This window comes from Moschus berezovskii, chromosome 4 (genome assembly GCF_049115385.1).
Source record: "Moschus berezovskii isolate FMDL1 chromosome 4, NW_MosBer_1.0, whole genome shotgun sequence".
Lineage (NCBI taxonomy): Eukaryota > Metazoa > Chordata > Mammalia > Artiodactyla > Moschidae > Moschus > Moschus berezovskii.
The window spans coordinates 17,745,123-17,764,543 of record NC_142463.1 but is presented as its reverse complement, the minus strand read 5'-3'; the positions used below and the strand labels follow the sequence as shown (position 1 = coordinate 17,764,543).

The window sequence follows — 19,421 nt, the reverse complement described above, 5'->3', positions numbered from 1 at the left end:
GTAAAACTCAATCATATACAACAAAGAGGTTGCTAACATGTCACCAGTCATGTGGTGGGGGGTATAAAACTGGGCCTCTCAGAAACATCAGGGTCCTTGTTGGGAACTGATTCCCCTTGGACCCGCTGGCGTAATAAACTGACACTCCTTGAGTGTCCCCTGAGGTGTGTTTTGCGACTCCAGATTCCACAACATCTGTAATTATTTAATCCTTTTTTAAAGGAAAAAAGACTCAAATTAATATGGCAAAATATTAAACATGTTTTTGCTATACTCTTTTCTATAAATTCTTTCTGCATATTTCTGACTCTGACTCTCTCATTATATAAATATACATAGAGACAGAGAGAGATGCAGACAGATAGATAAACATACATGTATTTTTCTTTCATGAAATACACACTTTTATTTTCTGAGAGTAAAAGTGATATTTAAAATGTAAAACCAGGTAAGAGTCCATTTTACAACTTGAGTCAGATCAAATTATTAGCCACACTGTTCCACAGATATGTTAAAAATAACTAGTTTACATTTTATAGCACCAAGTGCAAAAAGCAATGCTAATATTACTTGTGAGCGCTTGTCAGACAGTAATGCAAGACTGTTCCTACGTAATCTGTCTACTGTTTATGTCACCTTCACCCCCAGCCCTTTAGACTGCAGAAAAGCATGTATGCACGTTGAATGTTTGACTATGATTATATTGAACTGATAAATAATTTTCCAGAGGTGAGGCAAGAACCCAGGAAAACCAATAAATCAATGGCTTTGGACCATAAGGACATCTTTGTTATAATAGAAATTCTTTGCCTTCAATACTCAACCAAGTCCACTAATGGTAGCAGATGAAAAATTTTAAACCAATGGGGAGGACTTCAATGTAAGAGTGGCCTCACCTTTTCTGGGTATCTCATAGATACAGAAAGGTTCAGATTGGTCAGAAATTATGTACTGTATTGATACCATATGAGCCCCATCAGGTCTGTCCATGATTCTGGACAACTCTGAAACATCCTGGGTCATTGAGCTGTGCCTCTCTGGCCAAGCACTTTCAGAAAGGCCCTCTTTACATCTTTGTTCCAGAGAATGTAGGTGATGGGGTTGAGGAAGGCAGAGATGACATTGTAGAAAAGGGCCAGTTTCTTGTCTGTCTCTGGGTCATACCAGGACCTAGGCCTCATGTACATGATCATGACTGGCCCACAAAACATGGTGACCACAGTGATGTGGGAAGCACACGTGGCAAAGGATTTGACTCTCCCCTGGGATGTACGGGTGCTTAAGGTGTAGGCAAAGATGTGAACACAGGATGCCAGGATGAGGGAGAGAGGGATTGAAAGCAGGATGAAACCCAAAATAAAGTCCAGCTGGTCATTGAGGGATGCGTCTGCACAAGTCAACTTCAGGTCTTTAAGCACTAGCTGCCAGGACCCCCTGCTTGGCCCCTGCAATAAACACTGCACTTTCCTTTATCACAGCCCAGTGTCAGTAGACTGGCTTTACTGCTCAGGTGAGCAGACCCAAGCTTGGTATGTCAATAGAATTTCTTCCTTAAAGCTCTGGTAGAATTCACAAGTAAATCCATCTAGGTCTAGAGTTTTCTCTGTGAAAAGATTTTACTCAACATTCAATTTTAAAATTAGATGTATGGCTATTTGGGTTTCTTATGTATTTTCTTTTTTTTTTTAATTTTTTTTTTTTTATTTTACAATATTATATTGGTTGGTTTTGCCATACATTGACATGAATTTGCCCCAGGTGTACATGAGTTCCCCCTCCTGAACCCCGCTCTCACCTCCCTCCTCCCTTTATCCTCCCTCTGGGTCATCCCCGCACACCAGCCCCGAGTATCCTGTAACATGCATTGACCCTGAACTGCTGATTCGTTTCACATATGACAACATACATGTTTAAATGTCATTCTCTCAAATCATCCCACCCTCACCCTCTCCCACAAAGTCCCAAAGACTGTTCAATACAACTGTGTCTCTTTTGCTGTCTCGTATACAGGGTTATATTTCCATCTTTCTAAATTCCATATATATGTGTTAGTATACTGTATTGGTGCGTTTCTTTCTGTCTTACTTCACTCTGTATAATAGGCTCCAGTTTCATCCACTTCATTAGAACTGATTCAAATGCATTCTTTTTAATGGCTGAGTAATACTCCATTGTGTATATGTACCAAAGTTTCTTATCCATTCGTCTGCAGATGGACATCTAGGTTGCTTCCATGTCCTGGCTATTATAAACAGTGCTGCAATGAACATTGGAGTACATGCGTCTCTTTCAATTCTGGTTTCCTCGGTGTGTATGCCCAAAAGTGCGATTGCTGGATCATATGGCAGTTCTATTTCCAGTTTTTTGAGGAATCTCCACACTGTTCTCCATAGTGGCTGTACTAGTTTGCATTCCCACCAACAGTGTAAGAGGGTTCCCTTCTCTCCACACGCTCTCCAGCATTTATTGCATGTAGACTTTTGGATAGCAGCCATTCTGACTGGTGTGAAATGGTATCTCATTGTGGTTTTGATTTGCATTTCTCTGATTATGAGGGATGTTGAGCATTTTTTCATGTGTTTGTTAGCCATCTTTATGTCTTCTTTGGAGAAATGTCTGTTTAGTTCTTTGGCCCATTTTTTGATTGGGTCATTTATTTTTCTGGAATTGAGCTGCAGGAGCTGCTTATATATTTTGGAGATTAATCCTTTATCAGTTGCTTCATTTGCTATTATTTTCTCCCATTCTGAAGGCTGTCTTTTCACCTTACTTATAGTTTCCTTTGCTGTGCAGAAGCTTTTGATTTTAATTAGGTCCCATTTGTTTATTTTTGCTTTTATTTCCAATATTCTGGGAGGTGGGTCTTGGAGGATCCTGCTGTGATTTATGTCGGAGAGTGTTTTGCCTACGTTCTCCTCTAGGAGTTTTATAGTTTCTGGTCTTACATTTAGCTCTCTAATCCATTTTGAGTTTATTTTGGTGTATGGTGTTAGGAAGTGTTCTAGTTTCATTCTTTTACAAGTGGCTGACCAGTTTTCCCAGCACCACTTGTTAAAGAGACTGTCTTTTCTCCATTGTACATTCTTGCCTCCTTTGTCGAAGATAAGGTGTCCATAGGTGTATGGATTTATCTCTGGGCTTTCTATTTTGTTCCATTGATCTATATTTCTGTCTTTATGCCAGTACCATACTGTCTTGATGACTGTGGCTTTGTAGTAGAGCCTGAAGTCTGGCAGGTTAATTCCCCCAGTTCCATTCTTCTTCCTCAAGATTGCTTTGGCTATTCGAGGTTTTTTGTATTTCCATACAAATTGTGAGATTATTTGTTCTCGTTCTGTGAAAAATATCGTTGGTAGCTTGATAGGGATTGCATTGAATGTATAAATTACTTTGGGTAGTATACTCATTTTTACAATATTTATTCTTCCAATCCATGAACATGGTATATTTCTCCATCTATTAGTGTCCTCTTTGATTGCTTTCAGTAGTGTTTTATAGTTTTCTATGTACAAGTCTTGTTTCCTTAGGTAGATATATTCCTAAGTATTTAATTCTTTTCGTTGCAACAGTGAATGGAATAGTTTCCTTAATTTCTCTTTCTATTTTCTCATTATTAGTGTATAGGAATGCAAGGGATTTCTGTGTGTTGATTTTATATCCTGCAACTTTACTGTAATCATTGATTAGCTCTAGTAGTTTTCTGGTAGAGTCTCTAGGGTTTTCTGTGTAGAGGATCATGTCATCAGCGAACAGTGAAAGCTTTACTTCTTCTTTTCCAATTTGGATTCCTTTTATGTCTTTTTCTGCTCTGATTGCTGTGGCCAAAACTTCCAGAACTATGTTGAATAGTAGTGGTGAGAGTGGGCACCGTTGTCTTGTTCCTGACTTTAGGGGAAATGCTTTCAGTTTTTCACCATTGAGGATAATGTTTGCTGTGGGTTTGTCATATATAGCTTTTATTATGTTGAGGTATGTCCCTTTTATTCCCACTTTCTGGAGGGTTTTTATCATAAATGGATGTTGAATTTTGTCGAAGGCTTTCTCTGCATCTATTGAGATAATCATATGATTTTTATTTTTCAGTTTGTTAATGTGGTGTATTACATTGATTGATTTGCGGATATTGAAGAATCCTTGCATTCCTGGGATAAAGCCCACTTGGTCATGATGTATGATCTTCTTAATGTGTTGTTGGATTCTGATTGCTAGAATTTTGTTAAGGATTTTTGCATCTATGTTCATCAGTGATACTGGCCTGTAGTTTTCTTTTTTTGTGGGGTCTTTACCAGGTTTTGGGATTAGGGTGATGGTGGCCTCATAGAATGAGTTTGGAAGTTTCCCTTCCTCAGCTATTTTCTGGAAGATTTTGAGTAGAATAGGTGTTAGCTCTTCTCTAAATTTTTGGTAGAATTCAGCTGTGAAGCCATCTGGACCTGGGCTTTTGTTTGCTGGGAGATTTTTGATTACAGTTTCAATTTCCGTGCTTGTGATCGGTTTGTTCAGATTTCCTATTTCTTCCTGGCTCAGTTTCGGCAAGGTGTACTTTTCTAGGAATTTGTCCATTTCTTCCAGGTTATTCATTTTATTGCCATATAATTGCTGATAGTATTCTCTAATAATCCTTTGTATTTCTGTGTTGTCGGTTGTGATCTCTCCATTTTCATTTCTAATTTTATTGATTTGGTTCTTCTCCCTTTGTTTCTTGATGAGTCTGGCTAGTGGTTTGTCAATTTTATTTACCTTCTCAAAGAACCATTTTTGGCTTTGTTGATTTTTGCTATGGTCTCTTTTGTTTCTTTTGCATTTATCTCTGCCTTAATTTTTATGATTTCTTTCCTTCTACTGACCCTGGGGTTCTTCATTTCTTCCTTTTCTAGTTGCTTTAGATGTAGAGTTAGGTTATTTAGTTGACTTTTTTCTTGTTTCTTGAGGTGTGCCTGTATTGCTATGAACTTGCCCCTTAGCACTGATTTTACAGTGTCCCAGAGGTTTTGGGTTGTTGTGTTTTCATTTTCATTCATTTCTATGCATATTTGGATGTCTCTTTTGATTTCTTCTATAATTTGTTCATTATTCAGCAGCGTGTTGTTCAGTCTCCATATGTTGGCATTTTTAATAGTTATTCTCCTGTAATTGAGATCTAATCTTACTGCATTGTGGTCAGAAAAGATGCTTGGAATGATTTCAATTTTTTTGAATTTACCTAGGCTAGATTTATGACCCAGGATGTGATCTATCCTGGAAAAGTTTCCATGTGCGCTTGAAAAAAAGGTGAAATTCATTGTTTTGGGGTGAAATGTCCTATAGATATCTATTAGGTCTAACTGGTCTATTGTATCATTTTAAGATTGTGTTTCCTTGTTAATTTTCTGTTTAGTTGATCTATCCATAGATGTAAGTAGGGTGTTAAAATCTCCCACTATTATTGTGTTATTGTTAATTTCCCCTTTCATACTTGTTAGTAATTGTCTTACATATTGCGGTGCTCCTATGTTGGGTGCATAAATATTTATAATTGTTATATCTTCTTCTTGGATTGATCCTTTGATCATTATGTAGTTTCCTTCTTTGTCTCTTTTCACAGCCTTTGTTTTAAAGTCTATTTTATCTGATATGAGTATTGCTACTCCTGCTTTCTTTTGGTCTCTATTTGCATGGAATATCTTTTTCCAGCCCTTCACTTTCAGTCTGTATGTGTCCCTCGTTTTGAGGTGGGTCTCTTGTAGACAACATATATGGGGGTTTTGTTTTTGTATCCATTCAGCCAGCCTTTGTCTTTTGGTTGGGGCATTCAACCCATTTACGTTTAAGGTAATTATTGATAAGTATGATCCCGTAACCATTTTCTTTATTGCTTTGGGTTCAAGTTTATACACTCTTTCTGTGTTTCCTGTCTAGAGAAGATCCTTTAGCATTTGTTGGAGAGCTGGTTTGGTGATGCTGAATTCCCTCAGCTTTTGCTTGTCTGTAAAGCTTTTGATTTCTCCTTCATATTTGAATGAGATCCTTGCTGGGTATAGTAATCTGGGCTGTAGGGTATTTTCTTTCATCACTTTAAGTATGTCTTGCCATTCCCTTCTGGCCTGAAGAGTTTCTGTTGAAAGATCAGCTGTTATCCTTATGGGAATCCCCTTGTGTGTTATTTGCTGCTTTTCCCTTGCTGCTTTTAATATTTTTTCTTTGTGTTTGATCTTTGTTAATTTGATTAATATGTGTCTTGGAGTATTTCGCCTTGGGTTTATCCTGTTGGGGACTCTCTGGGTTTCTTGGACTTGGGTGATTATTTCTTTCCCTATTTTAGGGAAGTTTTCAACTATTATCTCCTCAAGTATTCTTTCATGGTCTTTCTTTTTGTCTTCTTCTTCTGGGACTCCTATGATTCGAATGTTGGAGCGTTTAACATTGTCCCAGAGGTCTCTAATATTGTCCTCATTTCTTTTAATTCGTTTTTCTTTTTTCCTCTCTGTTTCATTTATTTCTACAATTCTATCTTCTAGTTCACTTATCCTGTCTTCTGCCTCTGTTATTCTACTGTTTGTTCCCTCCAGAGTGTTTCTGATCTCATCTATTGCATTATTTATTGTATACTGACTCTTTTTTATTTCTTCTAAGTCCTTATTAAATCTTTCTTCCATCTTCTCAATCCTTTTCTCCAGGTTATTTATCTGTAACTCCATTTTGCTTTCAAGATTTTGAATCATTTTCACCATCAAAATTCGAAATTCTTTATCAGGTAAATTCCCTATATCTTCTTCTTTTGTTTGTGTTGGTGGGCAATTATCTTGTTCCTTTACTTGCTGGGTATTTCTCTGCCTCTTCATCTTGCTTATATTGCTTTGCTTGGGGTGGTCTTTCCCTCTTCTTGCAGTTTGTGGAGTTCTCTTTATTATATAGTTTCTTCGCTGTGTGTGGGGTTGGACGGGTGACTTGTCCGGGTTCCCTGGTTAGGGAAGCATGTGTCGGTGTTCTGGTGGGTGGAGCTGGATTTCTTCTCTCTACTTTCGAAGACAATGGGCTGCTTTTCTGGGTGCCTGATGTCCTCTGCCAGTATTCATAAGTTGTTTTGTGGACTTTACTCCGCGTTCAAATGTTCTTTTGATGAATTTGTGGGGGAGAGAGTGGTCTCGCTATCTTATCCCTCCGCCATCTTGTTCCTTCCTCCCCAGAACACTGGATTCTTATATTCCACTTGGTCATGGAGTATCTCTTCACAGCTGCTCCAGCAAGGTGCAGCCGCTGTACCTTACCTTGGACGAGGGGTATCTCCTCAAGGCCGCCCCTCCTGCCTTGAATGTGGAGCAGCTCCTCTCGGCCCTCTGGTGCCCAAGCAGCCACCGCCTCCTGGACGTGGTACAGCTCCTCTCGGCCACCGCCCTAACCCTGGGCGCGGGGCAGGTCCTCTCAGCCACGATTCTGCACGTGGTCGGTTGCGCCAGAGCCGGGCGCCTCCCGCGCCTGTGACGCCGCCGGAGCCGGGCGTCTCTCGCGTCTCTCTTATGTATTTTCAAATGAGCTTTGATAGTTAATACTTTTCAATGAATTTGTTCATTTTGTCTAAGATATATATTTTTTGGAATTAAGATCTTCATACTATTCTCTTATTAATGTTTTAACTTCCCTCATCCTCTGGTGTTTCCTCATACGCATGCACTGATCAGCCCTCATCTGCAGACTGGAGAGGGGCCCTCTGCAGACTCCTGGGCTTGCTCTTTGTGAAGCTTTCCTCTCTAGTCCTCTGCTCTGAGTTCTAGCCTCCTTGACCTCTGTCTTAGTCAATTCAATCTGCTATAATAGAATACCACAGACTTGGTGGTTTAAATAACAAGCATTATTTCTTGCAGTTCTGGAAGCTGCAAGCTGGAGATCAAGGTAAAATGCTTATCACATAATATTAAGTTTTTAAAAGGTAGAATACTTGATTCATTAGGATTTGCCTGCACAACCCAGGAAAGCCAGCTAACAGTTGTTCAGATATACAAGAATTCATTTTTTCACCTAAGAAAAAGACTTAAATGGTAAATGGCATGTATTAGCTCACAGACGGATAATGTTGATGAGGGGACCCCTGTGATTCTCTGAGCTCTTTCCTCAGGATCTCAAGACAGGGGCCCCATTTCCACTTATGGCATCTCATTCATGGTGATAGGAGGTTTGAGGGAAGGGGTTTGTATCACAGTCACTCTATTCCCTTTTTGTAGGAAAATAAATATTTCACTAACATTCCTCAGATGAATTCCTCTGGAGTCTTGCTGGAAAGGACCAGGTTATGTCACTGCCCTCACTGAGAGGAATTCTGGGAAAGGGGGAAATGGAACCACAATGTCTGGGCTTGGTCCATGATGTATTCACTGCACCTAACAAGGGTGTCAGCGAGAGGATGGTTCTCTCAGCAGAGAAGGAAATGGAGAGTCATTCAACTAGTGTCTGCCATGATAAAACATATGTAAAGCGTGATATCACTGAGGTGAGAAAAAAATCCACTTTCATTTAAGGATAGGAAAAAATTTGAGAAATATCCACAAGTCATAACTAAAATTTTCTTTGTCATGTGGAAGGAACTAGAAGATAATTATTTTCTCCTTTCTACCTTCCTGGGTCTGTGAATTTTCCTCGATGAACACGATCACTGTTGTAACTCAGAAACAAGGGAAGACTCTCAGGAGTTTATGCTGGGTGTGAAGGAATCCATGGGGGAAGGACCTTCAGACTGAGATTCAGAATTCTTGATTTCCCATTCAGCCTCCACCACCTTGCAGCTCAGGTAGAGTCTGGAGAAACAACTCAGTACCCTGGAAATTCTGCAGTTCAACTTGGGGGAAGGGGTGTTAGTAAAGCTGAGGGAAGGGCTGCAGGTGAGAGACTTGGGTGGTCCTGACTTGTCATCCCCACTGCCCACCTCAAGCAAAGAGTGCTTGAGGCCGTTTACCATCAAGCAGACCTAGATTGGGATCTCAGTCGTTTGACCTTGGAGACGGCATTGCATGGCTCTGAACTTTAGTGTCCTCATCTCGAAAGTGGAAATAATGTGATTCCTGTACAGAGTAGTTGGAGGACTAAATGGTATGATGCCTCTGAAGTGCTGGGCACACAGAAGGTGGTCAGTAAATGTTGGTTCCTTTCCCCTCCTCCTTGTCTAGCTCCACAAGAACATGCATCCGACAGAAGCCCCCAAAGAGCTTGCTGCCTTCAAAAGTTGCTGCTCTTGAGTTTAGAGTGAGTTAGTCAGCCACTTTCCACTGTACATGTGACTCTGTCCTTCCCACCCGAGAGGGTGTAAGGCTCCCCGCCTCCGGCCTGACTTGTGATGGATCATGACAGTGGGTTCAGTGCTGGTTAGGAGCAGAGCCTGGTGGTCTGATGAGAATCCCAGCTCTCTCTCCCTACTTAGTGCCCCAAGTTTCCTTTTCTGTATCTGTAAAATGAGGGTAATAATGCTGCGTGAATTTAGTATACATCAGATGTCTGGCCCATAATCACTACTCGACACAAAGAAACCCAATGAGAAGCGTTGTTAAGCTACAGGGAACACAGCTCCATTTCACAGAGAGGAAGCTAAATGACTTGGCTAGGTCACAGTGACTGAGTCTTTCTGATGACAAATCCCTGTGCATCAGATGTTTCCCCAGAGGTTGTTCCTGGGAGCCCTTAGCCGCTGAGCAGAGGGGTGATGCCAGCGGGAAGTCTGCTGGGGCTGCTGCCTGGCATTAGATGCAAGAGATGGGAGTAGGGATCAGCTTGAGCAGAAAGGGCGGGATCAGGGTATGAGAGCTTATCAAGGGGAAGAGGATGACCCAGACAGCCCCACTTACCCTCATAAGGAGAGATGAGACAGGTAAGCCTATGGCATTGAAATGCATACTGGGAACTCAGGAGAACAGAGGAGAGGTGGGAGAGTGCAGGGGCAGAGTCTGAAACAGAGGGGTGCTTTCGAGAGCACATCACTGGGGTCATAATGGACCAGTACTTAGCTTTGGCTCAGAAAGTATTTTATGAAGGGTAGATTCAAGGCTACATAAGCTTCCTTGAGAGGTAATGAGCCTGCTGTCCTTGGAAGAATGTGAACAGGAGCTGGAGCATCTTTTGCCAGGTAGGCTGCAGAGAAGATGTGTGCCCTGCTAGGGGCTGGATTCTCCAAGACTGCCTCCAACCCCAAGTTCTGATGAACCTCTGAAGTTGCCCAGAATATATCTGTGGGGTATCACTGAGGACTCAGGGAGAGACCTGCAACACGGAACACAACAGAGCAAGATGCTCTGGACAGCTTGCTTTGGACCTGGGCCCGAAACTATCCTGAGCTCAGCATCAGCCACTGTAGACTCAGGCCCCTCCCAGACACAGACCTGAGAAGGACTGGGTGAGTCCTATTTGGCTGGGAAGGGAAGACCAGGGCTGGGTCAGGGTCATACTCTGAGCCTGCAGTGTATGGGAAGGCTGAAAGTTTCTGGCATTTGTGCAAAGTGTGCCCTGGCAAGAGTGGGTGGATGAAGGAGGTGGCAGCTGCCCCAGGCTTCCTGCCAGAGGCTCCTGAGAGCCAATACTGCTTCCTGGAGGTAGGTTTCAGGGGCTCTCTGGCCCATGGATTCTGTTTCCAGTTTTAACCTTTTTCAGTCTAGTGATACTGCCCAGCTCTTTTTCTTCTTCCCACACTGAGAGATTCAGAGCACTTGGGGCCAACTCTCCCAATCTTCCTCCTTCAGCCACCTTATGCCCTGATTTCTCCTGGGTGACTTGTGACCTCTAGACACAGGTAATCTTCTCTTCATCTCTGAGGAACAGGAACGGAAAGTGTAGGGAGAGAAAGACTGGCTATATTCTTTCTTTTCTCTTTTTACCCTGGCTTCTCCACAGCTCCCTGTGTGTAGATCATTCAATAAGCGCTTACCAGGTCTTACCATCCGTCAGGCTCTGCATTAAAGTAATGAAGTTACTGTGGGAAAAAAATAAAATTATGCATGGTAAAGTCAAACTGCTTATGGGGGATATGTCTGACTTGCAGAATTTCCAAGTTATCTTTGGCTTGCCTTAAGTTAAGACAGAACCCAAAGAGCTGGCCAGCTGACATCCTGGAGTTCTGGGTCCTCATCTCTGCGACAAAACCCCACCGTGACTTGGAAAACATCTCCTTTCTATGTCTCCGCCTTGCACCTGGCATCTCGGGCCACTGGATGCCCCGTTTCAGTCCTTGCGGCAGCTGGAGAGCTCTTTAAAGTGTTTGATCCACCTTGGAGTCTGGTGAACAAAAGTGAGCCTTGCTTTAAGGAGTGAAGCCAGGGTATCTATTATTCCCATTTTACAGTTGAGGTAACTGAGGCCTAGGAAGTAAACTAACAACCCAAGTTCACCTAGCGAGTAAAGCCAGAGACAGGATTCAAACAGAACCTGCTGTCTCTAAATCTTTTGCTCTTTCCACACTATTGTGTGGTTTCTCTTCTTTGAGACCACCTACCCCAAATACAAAATACTTCATATGGAAACTGAGGCCAACTTGTGGGTACAATGTGACTGACAAAGTCTCCATGGTGAAAGGGATTTAATAAGAATAATTACCTGCCAGCTACTGGATAATGTCTGTGAAGGTCTTAGAAAAGGGTCTAGCATATGGGAGGTTCCAACTATGTTCAGTCTTTAACCAAAGTCAAGAAGCCGTCCAATGTAGTGAATGTGGACACAGGCTCTTGTGAAGACTCATTCAGGGTATCTGAAGGAAAACAAGCAGATCGGAGAACAAGTAGGTTGAGTCAAATAAAATGGTGCCAGGAGAAGAAATGCTACCGACACCATCAAGATTGCTTCATTCCCTGAGCACTGACAGTACACATGACACCTCTTCAGTGACGCTGGCTTCTTCCTGTTCAACATGAAAAAATGAAGGTTCAGGAAGGTTAAGGTGGGGAAGAGCTAAGAGTCAGTAAGAAGCTAAAGGATGGAATGAAATGCTGGCTTTTGTGGGGAGAAGAAACAGAAGGTAGGCATCTAGGGGAGTGAAAATTGATTGTGAGCGTCAAATATGGTGAAGTTGTTCTCAAGATGTTTGCTTGCATAGCTTGGACCTGAATCCCCGTCCCTGTATACAGAGAAGCATCCAGAAATGCAACTCACGTTTATTATGTATCTATCACATTAGGTCCTCTGTGTGATGCTTTCATGACAAAATATCATATGATCTTTGCAGCAAATTTGTAACAAAGAGATAATTACTCTCATTTTGTATGCAAGGAAGTGGCCTCAAAGGGTTAGAGAGCAGGGTAAAGGGCTTACTCAAGGTCATTCACTTAATAAACCTTAAAACCGGGACTTCGAACTCAGTGCGCCTCCTAACAGACAATGACTTGTGATGGAGTAGGTGATGGTCAGAGAGCTGTCCTCGCCGGGAGCAATCTGGGAGTGTAATTAAAGTGGAAAAATAAATTGATGTCCTCAGTAAGACCAAGTAGTTTTTCCCACTGTAATTTGCCAATTTGCATAATCTGTATGACAATGTTTATCTCTAAACACCTGGGAGAAGAGGATGCTAAGAGGAGGTAGAGATCACCTACCCAGTGCTTTCACTTCATAGCTGAGTAAAGTGAGGCTGAGACGAGCGATTGCTGGTGGGTCAGAGGCAGAGCCAGGCCAGATGTGGAAGCCCTTGCCTCTTCATAAATTTCCTGAGAGTGGTGGCAGTGGACAAGGGGAGGTAAAATAACCTGTCATGGGGGATCATGATGTTTCATTATAACTGGACATTGACCACTCCCCCAACCCCATCACCAACCCTTATCCTGGTACACAGTTTAGCTAATCTTCTGTCTAAATTGGTGTCTTTCTTTTTCATTCAGAAGTAGAACACAATGCAAGAGACAAATCAGTCTTCTGTGACTGAATTCATCCTTCTGGGTTTCTCCTTCAGCCCCAAAACTACTCCTCTATTTTTCTCAGCCTTCCTGACAACCTACCTGTTGATCATTCTGGGCAATGGTTTAATCATCATCCTCATCTCCCTGGACTCGCACCTCCACACACCCATGTACTTCTTCATTGTCACCCTTTCCATGTTAGATCTGGCCTATACCACCACTACTATGCCCCAGATGTTGGCACATCTGGCAAGCCAGAAGAAGACTATCTCTTTTGCCAGCTGTGTGGCCCAAATGTACATTTTCTTGGTGTTAGGCATTACTGAGTCCTGGCTCTTTGCCATCATGTCTATAGACAGGTATGTGGCCATCTGCCACCCACTCAGGTACAAGGTCATCATGAGTCCATGGCTGTGTAGGGTAATGGTCTTGTTCTGTGGACTCTGGGGTGTTGTCTCTGCTCTTGTCTACACTGTTTTTGCCATGCGTCTGCCCTACTGTGGTCCCAACAAGATCGACCACTTCTTCTGTGAAGTCCCTGCTATCTTGAAGCTGGCTTGTGCAGATACCTCGGTCAATGACCAGGTAGACTTCATTCTTGGCTTTAGTGTCATCCTGGTTCCACTTTCTCTCATCCTCGTCATTTACATCAATATCCTCATTGCCATCTTAAGGATTCGTTCGGCCCAGGGGCGGCTGAAGGCCTTCTCCACCTGTGCCTCCCACATCACTGTGGTCACCATGTTCTGTGTGCCAGCCATGTTCATGTACATGAGGCCTGGCTCAGAGGCCTCCCCAGGAGAGGACAAGAAGTTGGCCCTGTTCTACAATGTCATCTCTGCCTTCCTCAACCCCATCATCTACAGCCTCCGGAACAAAGATGTGAAGAGGGCTTTCCTCAAGGTGATGGGCTGGGGCAGGGCCCCAGAATGAGGCTCTGAAAGAGGTGTTGGGGGGGGGTGGTCAGAGGAACAAGACTCATGATACACAGTCAATGCCTTCAACACTCATTCATATGACCCAGCAGCACCACTACTACACCATCCCCATGCCCAGCCCGGAGTCCCAACTTTATTCAGGCCCTTGGGGAGCAGACCTACCACGAAATGTCTTCCAGGCATATCAGTCTTTTATTTTCATCTTGTTCTAGTCTTGGTGGTTTACAAAGGAAGGGTATCTGAGTCACTGAAATCTTTGATTGAGACAGAGGAATGAGCATGGGGGAATGACCTGTGGCTGGATCTTGAGAAAGGTACAATGCCCTCTGGAAATTGCACTCGTGCCATTAGGTCAGAAGGGCAAGGACACCGACATTGCAGGATTCCTGGCCAAGGGAGAAGACAGGGTGAATGAGGCCGTGTACAATCTGGCCCCTGTGGCCTTCCCAGGCCTCATCTCACTCTGGTCACTCTGCTCCTCTTTCTCTCACTCCAAGTAAGCTGGATTTCTGTCTTTGCCTTGAATGTGCCATGCTCTTTCCCATTCATTTCAGGATTTCTACATAAGCTATTCCTTCTCTTCTCATCCTTAACCTCATCCCTTTATGCCATTGATGTCTTATTCAGCTGTCAGGTCTTGGCTTAAACTGCAGCTGCTCAAAGAAGCCTTTCCTTGAGCTCCCAGAGTGCGTTAGCCTTCCAAATCACGCTGTACCTCTCATAATAATAAAGGCACATGGTTCTGAGTTCTCTATTAGACAGCAAGTTAATAAATCCACAAGGCAGGGATCATAATTGTCTAGTGCTGAATCCCTAGAATCTAGCCCATGCTGCTTACCTACTGGCCTTCAATGGATATTTTATGAGTGAAAGAGTAACAGTCCATCCAAACAGTCGGAGGGGGAAGATGAAGTCAGTGAGTGGAAGAGTTGATGGATTTGGACTAGCAAAATGTAAGAAATTGTGGCAGATACAAAAAGTGTATGTACATACTCAGTCATGTCAGACTCTTTGTGACCCCATAGACTGTAGCCTGCCAGGCTCCTCTGTTCATGGAATTCTCCAGATGAGAATGGGGAGGAGATAAAAAAGATTATATCTTGTTCAGCTATCATCACATAGAAGAAATGTTTTGCTTTTGTTATTAATAAATATGAATTGAATCATTTTCATCATCAAACTAGCAAGGTTTAGGAAAATGATGATGCCCAATGCTGGGAAGTGTGCAGTAAGCCTTACACTCATGTTTGTTACTGAAAAGAATATTATTGGCTCTACCTTTTCAGAGCAGTGCCTTCCACAGAGTAGGCACTCAATGTATCTGTTAAATAAGGAATTATGTCTGTATTTATTAAGCACTTATATGTCAATAAAGTTTTAAGAATTTTACATATATTCATTTATAAAATAAAAATATCATATGAAAAGAATATAACAATCTGTGTCATACCTTCACAATGTTGTTATAAACGGTCCAGAAATTTCACTTCTAGGAATTTGTCCTAATGTTACAGAGTCCCAGCTTGCTGACTGAATAGATGGCAGATTGATGTCTCGAAAGAAGGATCTTATCTATCGAGATATGGATGCCAGGTTCTTTTGAATCAGAGATGGGGAGAGGTGAGAAACAGTATAAAAAGCCCATTTAATCTTGCAAGTATCTCCCAGAATGGCAAGTTTCAGGCAGGGAATGTGTTAATTTCTTCCTTCCTGCAATCTACACAAATACAGAGTTCTGAACAAAGGCACTTTAACAGTCAGGTAGAGGGACAAGTCCCTTGGACTGCAAGGAGATCCAACCAGATCCTGATCCTAAAGGAAATCAGTCCTGAATATTCATTGGAAGGACTGATGCTGAAGCTGAAACTCCAATACTTTGGCTACCTGATGCGAATAATTGACTCATTTGAAAAGACCCTGATGCTGGGAAAGATTGAAGGCAGCAGGAGAGTGGGACGACAGAGGATGAGATGGTTGGATGGCATCACCGACTCAATGGACATGAGTTTGAGTGAACTGTGGGAGTTGGTGATGGACAGGGAAGCCTAGTGTGCTGCAGTCCACGGGGTCACAGAGAGCTGAACACACGACTGAGCGAATGGACCGAGTGAGAGGGGCAAGACTCTGAGGCAGGCCGTTGTGTATAACAGAAGCAGTGAGAAGCAAGTCAAAGTGACAGTTCCAACAGGGAGTCAGAACTGGCTTTTCCTGGCAATACTAAGAACAAAATCAGAAACACGGACCAAATTTTATATTCAAATATGTTCATCAAAGAACTATTGGAGGACTTCCCTTGTTCCAGTGGTTAAGAATCTGCCTTCCAGTGTAGGGGACACGGGTTTGATCCCTGGTCAGGGAACTAAGATCCCACATGTGCATGCTAAGTCCCTTCAGTTGTGTCAGACTCTTTGTGACCCCATAGACTGTAGCCCGTCAGGCTCTTCTATAGAGTTCTCCAGGCAAGAATACTGGAGTGGGTTGCCGTGCCCTCCGCAAGGGAATCGCCCCGAGTCAGGGATGGAACCCCAGCCTCTTATGTCTCCTGCATTGGCAGGCAAGTTCTTCACCACTAGCGCCACCTGGGAAGCCCAAGATCCCACATGCAGTGGGGCAAAAGAGCCCACGTGCCTCAACTAGAGAGAAATCATGCTCCACAATGAAAGGTCTCACATGCCATAACGAAAATCCCGCATACCACAGCTAAGACTCAAAGAAGTCAAAAATAAAGTGAATGGTAGAATAAATATTAAAAAAGAATGATTGGAAACAGCTGCAAATATGATACATCAACTTTATGAAACACTATGCAACTAATATTATCTATCATATTTAAAGAGTTATTTAATTATAGTGAAAAGTAAATATAACATTAGGTGGAAAAATTCAAAATGTAAATTTGTATGTATAAAGTTAATCCAATTTTTATAAAAATGCATACATTCATTTTTAAAAGCCTGAAAGGATATATACTAACATGTTAACATTGACTGTTTCTGGGTAGTAAGATACCAAGTGATTTTTATTTTTGGTCATATTTTTCTCTACTTTCTAAAATTTCTACAATCAGCACAGATTGTCTTTATAGCAGAAAGAAATAAAGATGACTTGAAAAATATCTGTTATCAGAGAAAACAGGTGAGCCATGATGTTGGCATCATTTATTCATTCATCAAACATTAATTGATGCTTACTGGCATTGCATGTCAGGGATAATGCTAGGTTCTGTGGATGCAGGCATAAATAATGCAAGTCCCAATCTAGCGGGGGAGAGACACATACTAAGACAAGGATGCTATAAGGTGCTGCTGGAAACACACTCAAAACTCTGAAAGAGTGGCAAGGAGGTGGTCCAGGTTCTAAAGACAGAGTTAAAGTTCTGCTGGGTCTTCAAAGCATAAGTAGAAGCTTGATAATTGGATTAAAGTGCAGGAGCAGAGGTTAAAGTGTTCTGGAAGAGGAAATAGGATGCTGAAAGCCTAGAGATATGGAGGTTTTGGAGAGTGGGCAGAGTGGCTGGAAAGTAGTCCAGGCAGGGGAGAGTAGATGTGACAGATAGGGCCTGGCACATTGTGTTGAAGAAATTAGATTTTTTTCTCTAGACAAGCACTTTTCAAGGACTTTACCTGAAACTGGTCTTGTGAAACATTTTGTGACAAAAACATTTCGTGTCCAAATAGGCTTAGAAACATCATTCTATTCATGCTTCACGCAATAGTAGAGAGTCTTGAGAATTCTGAGATTATCTTTAGAGCCTGGACCACCTCCTTGCCACTCCTTCAGAGTTTCGAATGTGTTCCCAGCAGCACCTTATAGCATCCTTGTCTAAGTATGTGTCTCTCCCCTACTAGACTGGGACTTGCATTATTTATGCCTGCATCCACAGAACCTAGCATTATCCCTGACATGCAATGCCAGTAAGCATCAATTAATGTTTGATTAATGAATGAATAGGAAGCAAATAGGTAAATGAACAATTAAAAACAAGGAAAATACAACACTGACTCTATTTAACATAATATTTATCAAGGTTGGATCATAAAACCCTTGCTTTCAGGAACACTTATTAGTTAAAGAAACTTTGTTGTTGTTTAGTTGCTCAGTCGTGTCCGACTCTTTGGGACCCCATGGACTGTATCACGCCAGGCTTCCCTGTCCTTCACTATCTCCCAGTTTGCTCAGATTCATGTCCATTGAGTCGATGATACCATCCAACCATCTCACCCTCTGCATCCCCTTCTCCTTCTGCCTTGAATCTTTCTCAGCATCAGGGTCTTTTCCAATGAGTCAGTTCTTTGCATCAGATGGCCAAAGTATTGGAGTTTCAGCTACAGCATCAGTCCTTCCAATGAATATTCATGGTTTATTTCCTTTAGGATGGACTGGTTTGATCTCCTTGCTGCCCAAGGGACTCTCAAGAGTCTTCTCCAACACCACAGTTCAATGTATATGCAGAATACATTGTGCAAAATGCCCAGCTGGATGCATCACAAGCTGGAATCAAGATTGCCAGGAGAAATATCAACAACCTCAGATTTGCAGATGATACCACTCTATTGGTAGAAAGTGAAGAGGAACTAAAGAACTTCTTGATGAGGATGAAAAAGGAGAGTGAAAAAGTAGGCTTAAAACTAAATATTAAAAAACTAAGATCACGGCATCCAGTCCTATCACTTCATGCCAAACAGATGGGGAAAAAGACCAGCAGAGCAGCTAAAGCTTGGGTCCTGGTATTAACTGCTTAGCTGTACTCATCTATCATGCCCCCACATGGAGGCCTGAGTAAAGGGACAAAACTTCACACTGCTTCTGTAGTTCTAGTTCCCCCCAAATCTTAGGATTCCTTGGGGCACATCAGCCCTTCTTTCTCTATTCTGATGACTCCCTCCTTACTGAACCTTCCCCTGAGGAATGGTATCTCTTAGAATTAGAAGGCTCCTGAGGTGACATCAGGATATATTTGGCTGCACCCTTAGGGACTCTTTGATCCCCAATACCCATGGGCCTCATTAATACATCAACTAGGTATTTCCCAGGGAGCTGCTGAGATGTGACAACTTCTGGAGAGTAGCTAAAACAGGATTCTCTTATACCCAAGGCAGTTGTGGGACTTGGGTGTGGAGGAAGGGTGTGTATTGGACTTGGGATAAGGTGAGAGTGAAAAGACAGGTAAGGGGCATGAAAGACAAAACCAGAATCCTGGGAAGGGTGCTCCCACCAGATCGCTATCAGCAATAGTCCTAACAGCGCATCACCTGTAGATGGTGCAGAAGCAGCAGAGCAAAGTGAAGAGTGGCCTTTGGATAAAGATCTGGGTTGTGCCCTTTAATACTGGGCAACATCAGAAAAGCTATCTTGTTTCCCAATTTCCTTTTTTCTAAAAATTTGTAATTTTTGAGAAAGACTTGTTGTGGGATAAAATAGTAATAATAATAATAACTACTTGTTTTAGAGCAATATTCTGCAGGCATAGTGTTAAGCAACATTACATGTGCTGTTTCAATTAATCATTAGGACAATCCTTTGAGATTAGTACTATCATTATCACAGGTTTCTAGGAGAGGATGTAGACACACACAGTTTAGGTAACTCTTCTAAGGTCACTCTACTAATTAGCGATGGAGTCAGTACTCAAACCCAAGTCTGATTC

At 42.3% G+C, this 19,421-nt stretch overlaps 1 protein-coding gene across 2 annotated transcripts; it reads left to right on the top strand.

Annotated features, from left to right (window-relative positions):
* Positions 1-11,598: 11,598 nt before the first annotated feature.
* On the top strand, positions 11,599-13,769 carry LOC129541228 (olfactory receptor 2A12-like). 2 transcript variants are annotated; one of them, XM_088834826.1, is made up of 2 exons: positions 11,599-11,616; positions 12,840-13,769. In XM_088834826.1, exons 1-2 carry the CDS (start codon positions 11,599-11,601, stop codon positions 13,767-13,769), a joined length of 948 nt encoding a protein of 315 aa, XP_088690952.1. The 2 variants fall into 2 exon arrangements, with proteins under 2 accessions (XP_088690952.1, XP_055258961.2); XM_055402986.2 differs by lacking the exon at positions 11,599-11,616 and having other exon boundaries at positions 12,831-13,769.
* The last annotated feature ends 5,652 nt before the right edge of the window (positions 13,770-19,421 follow it).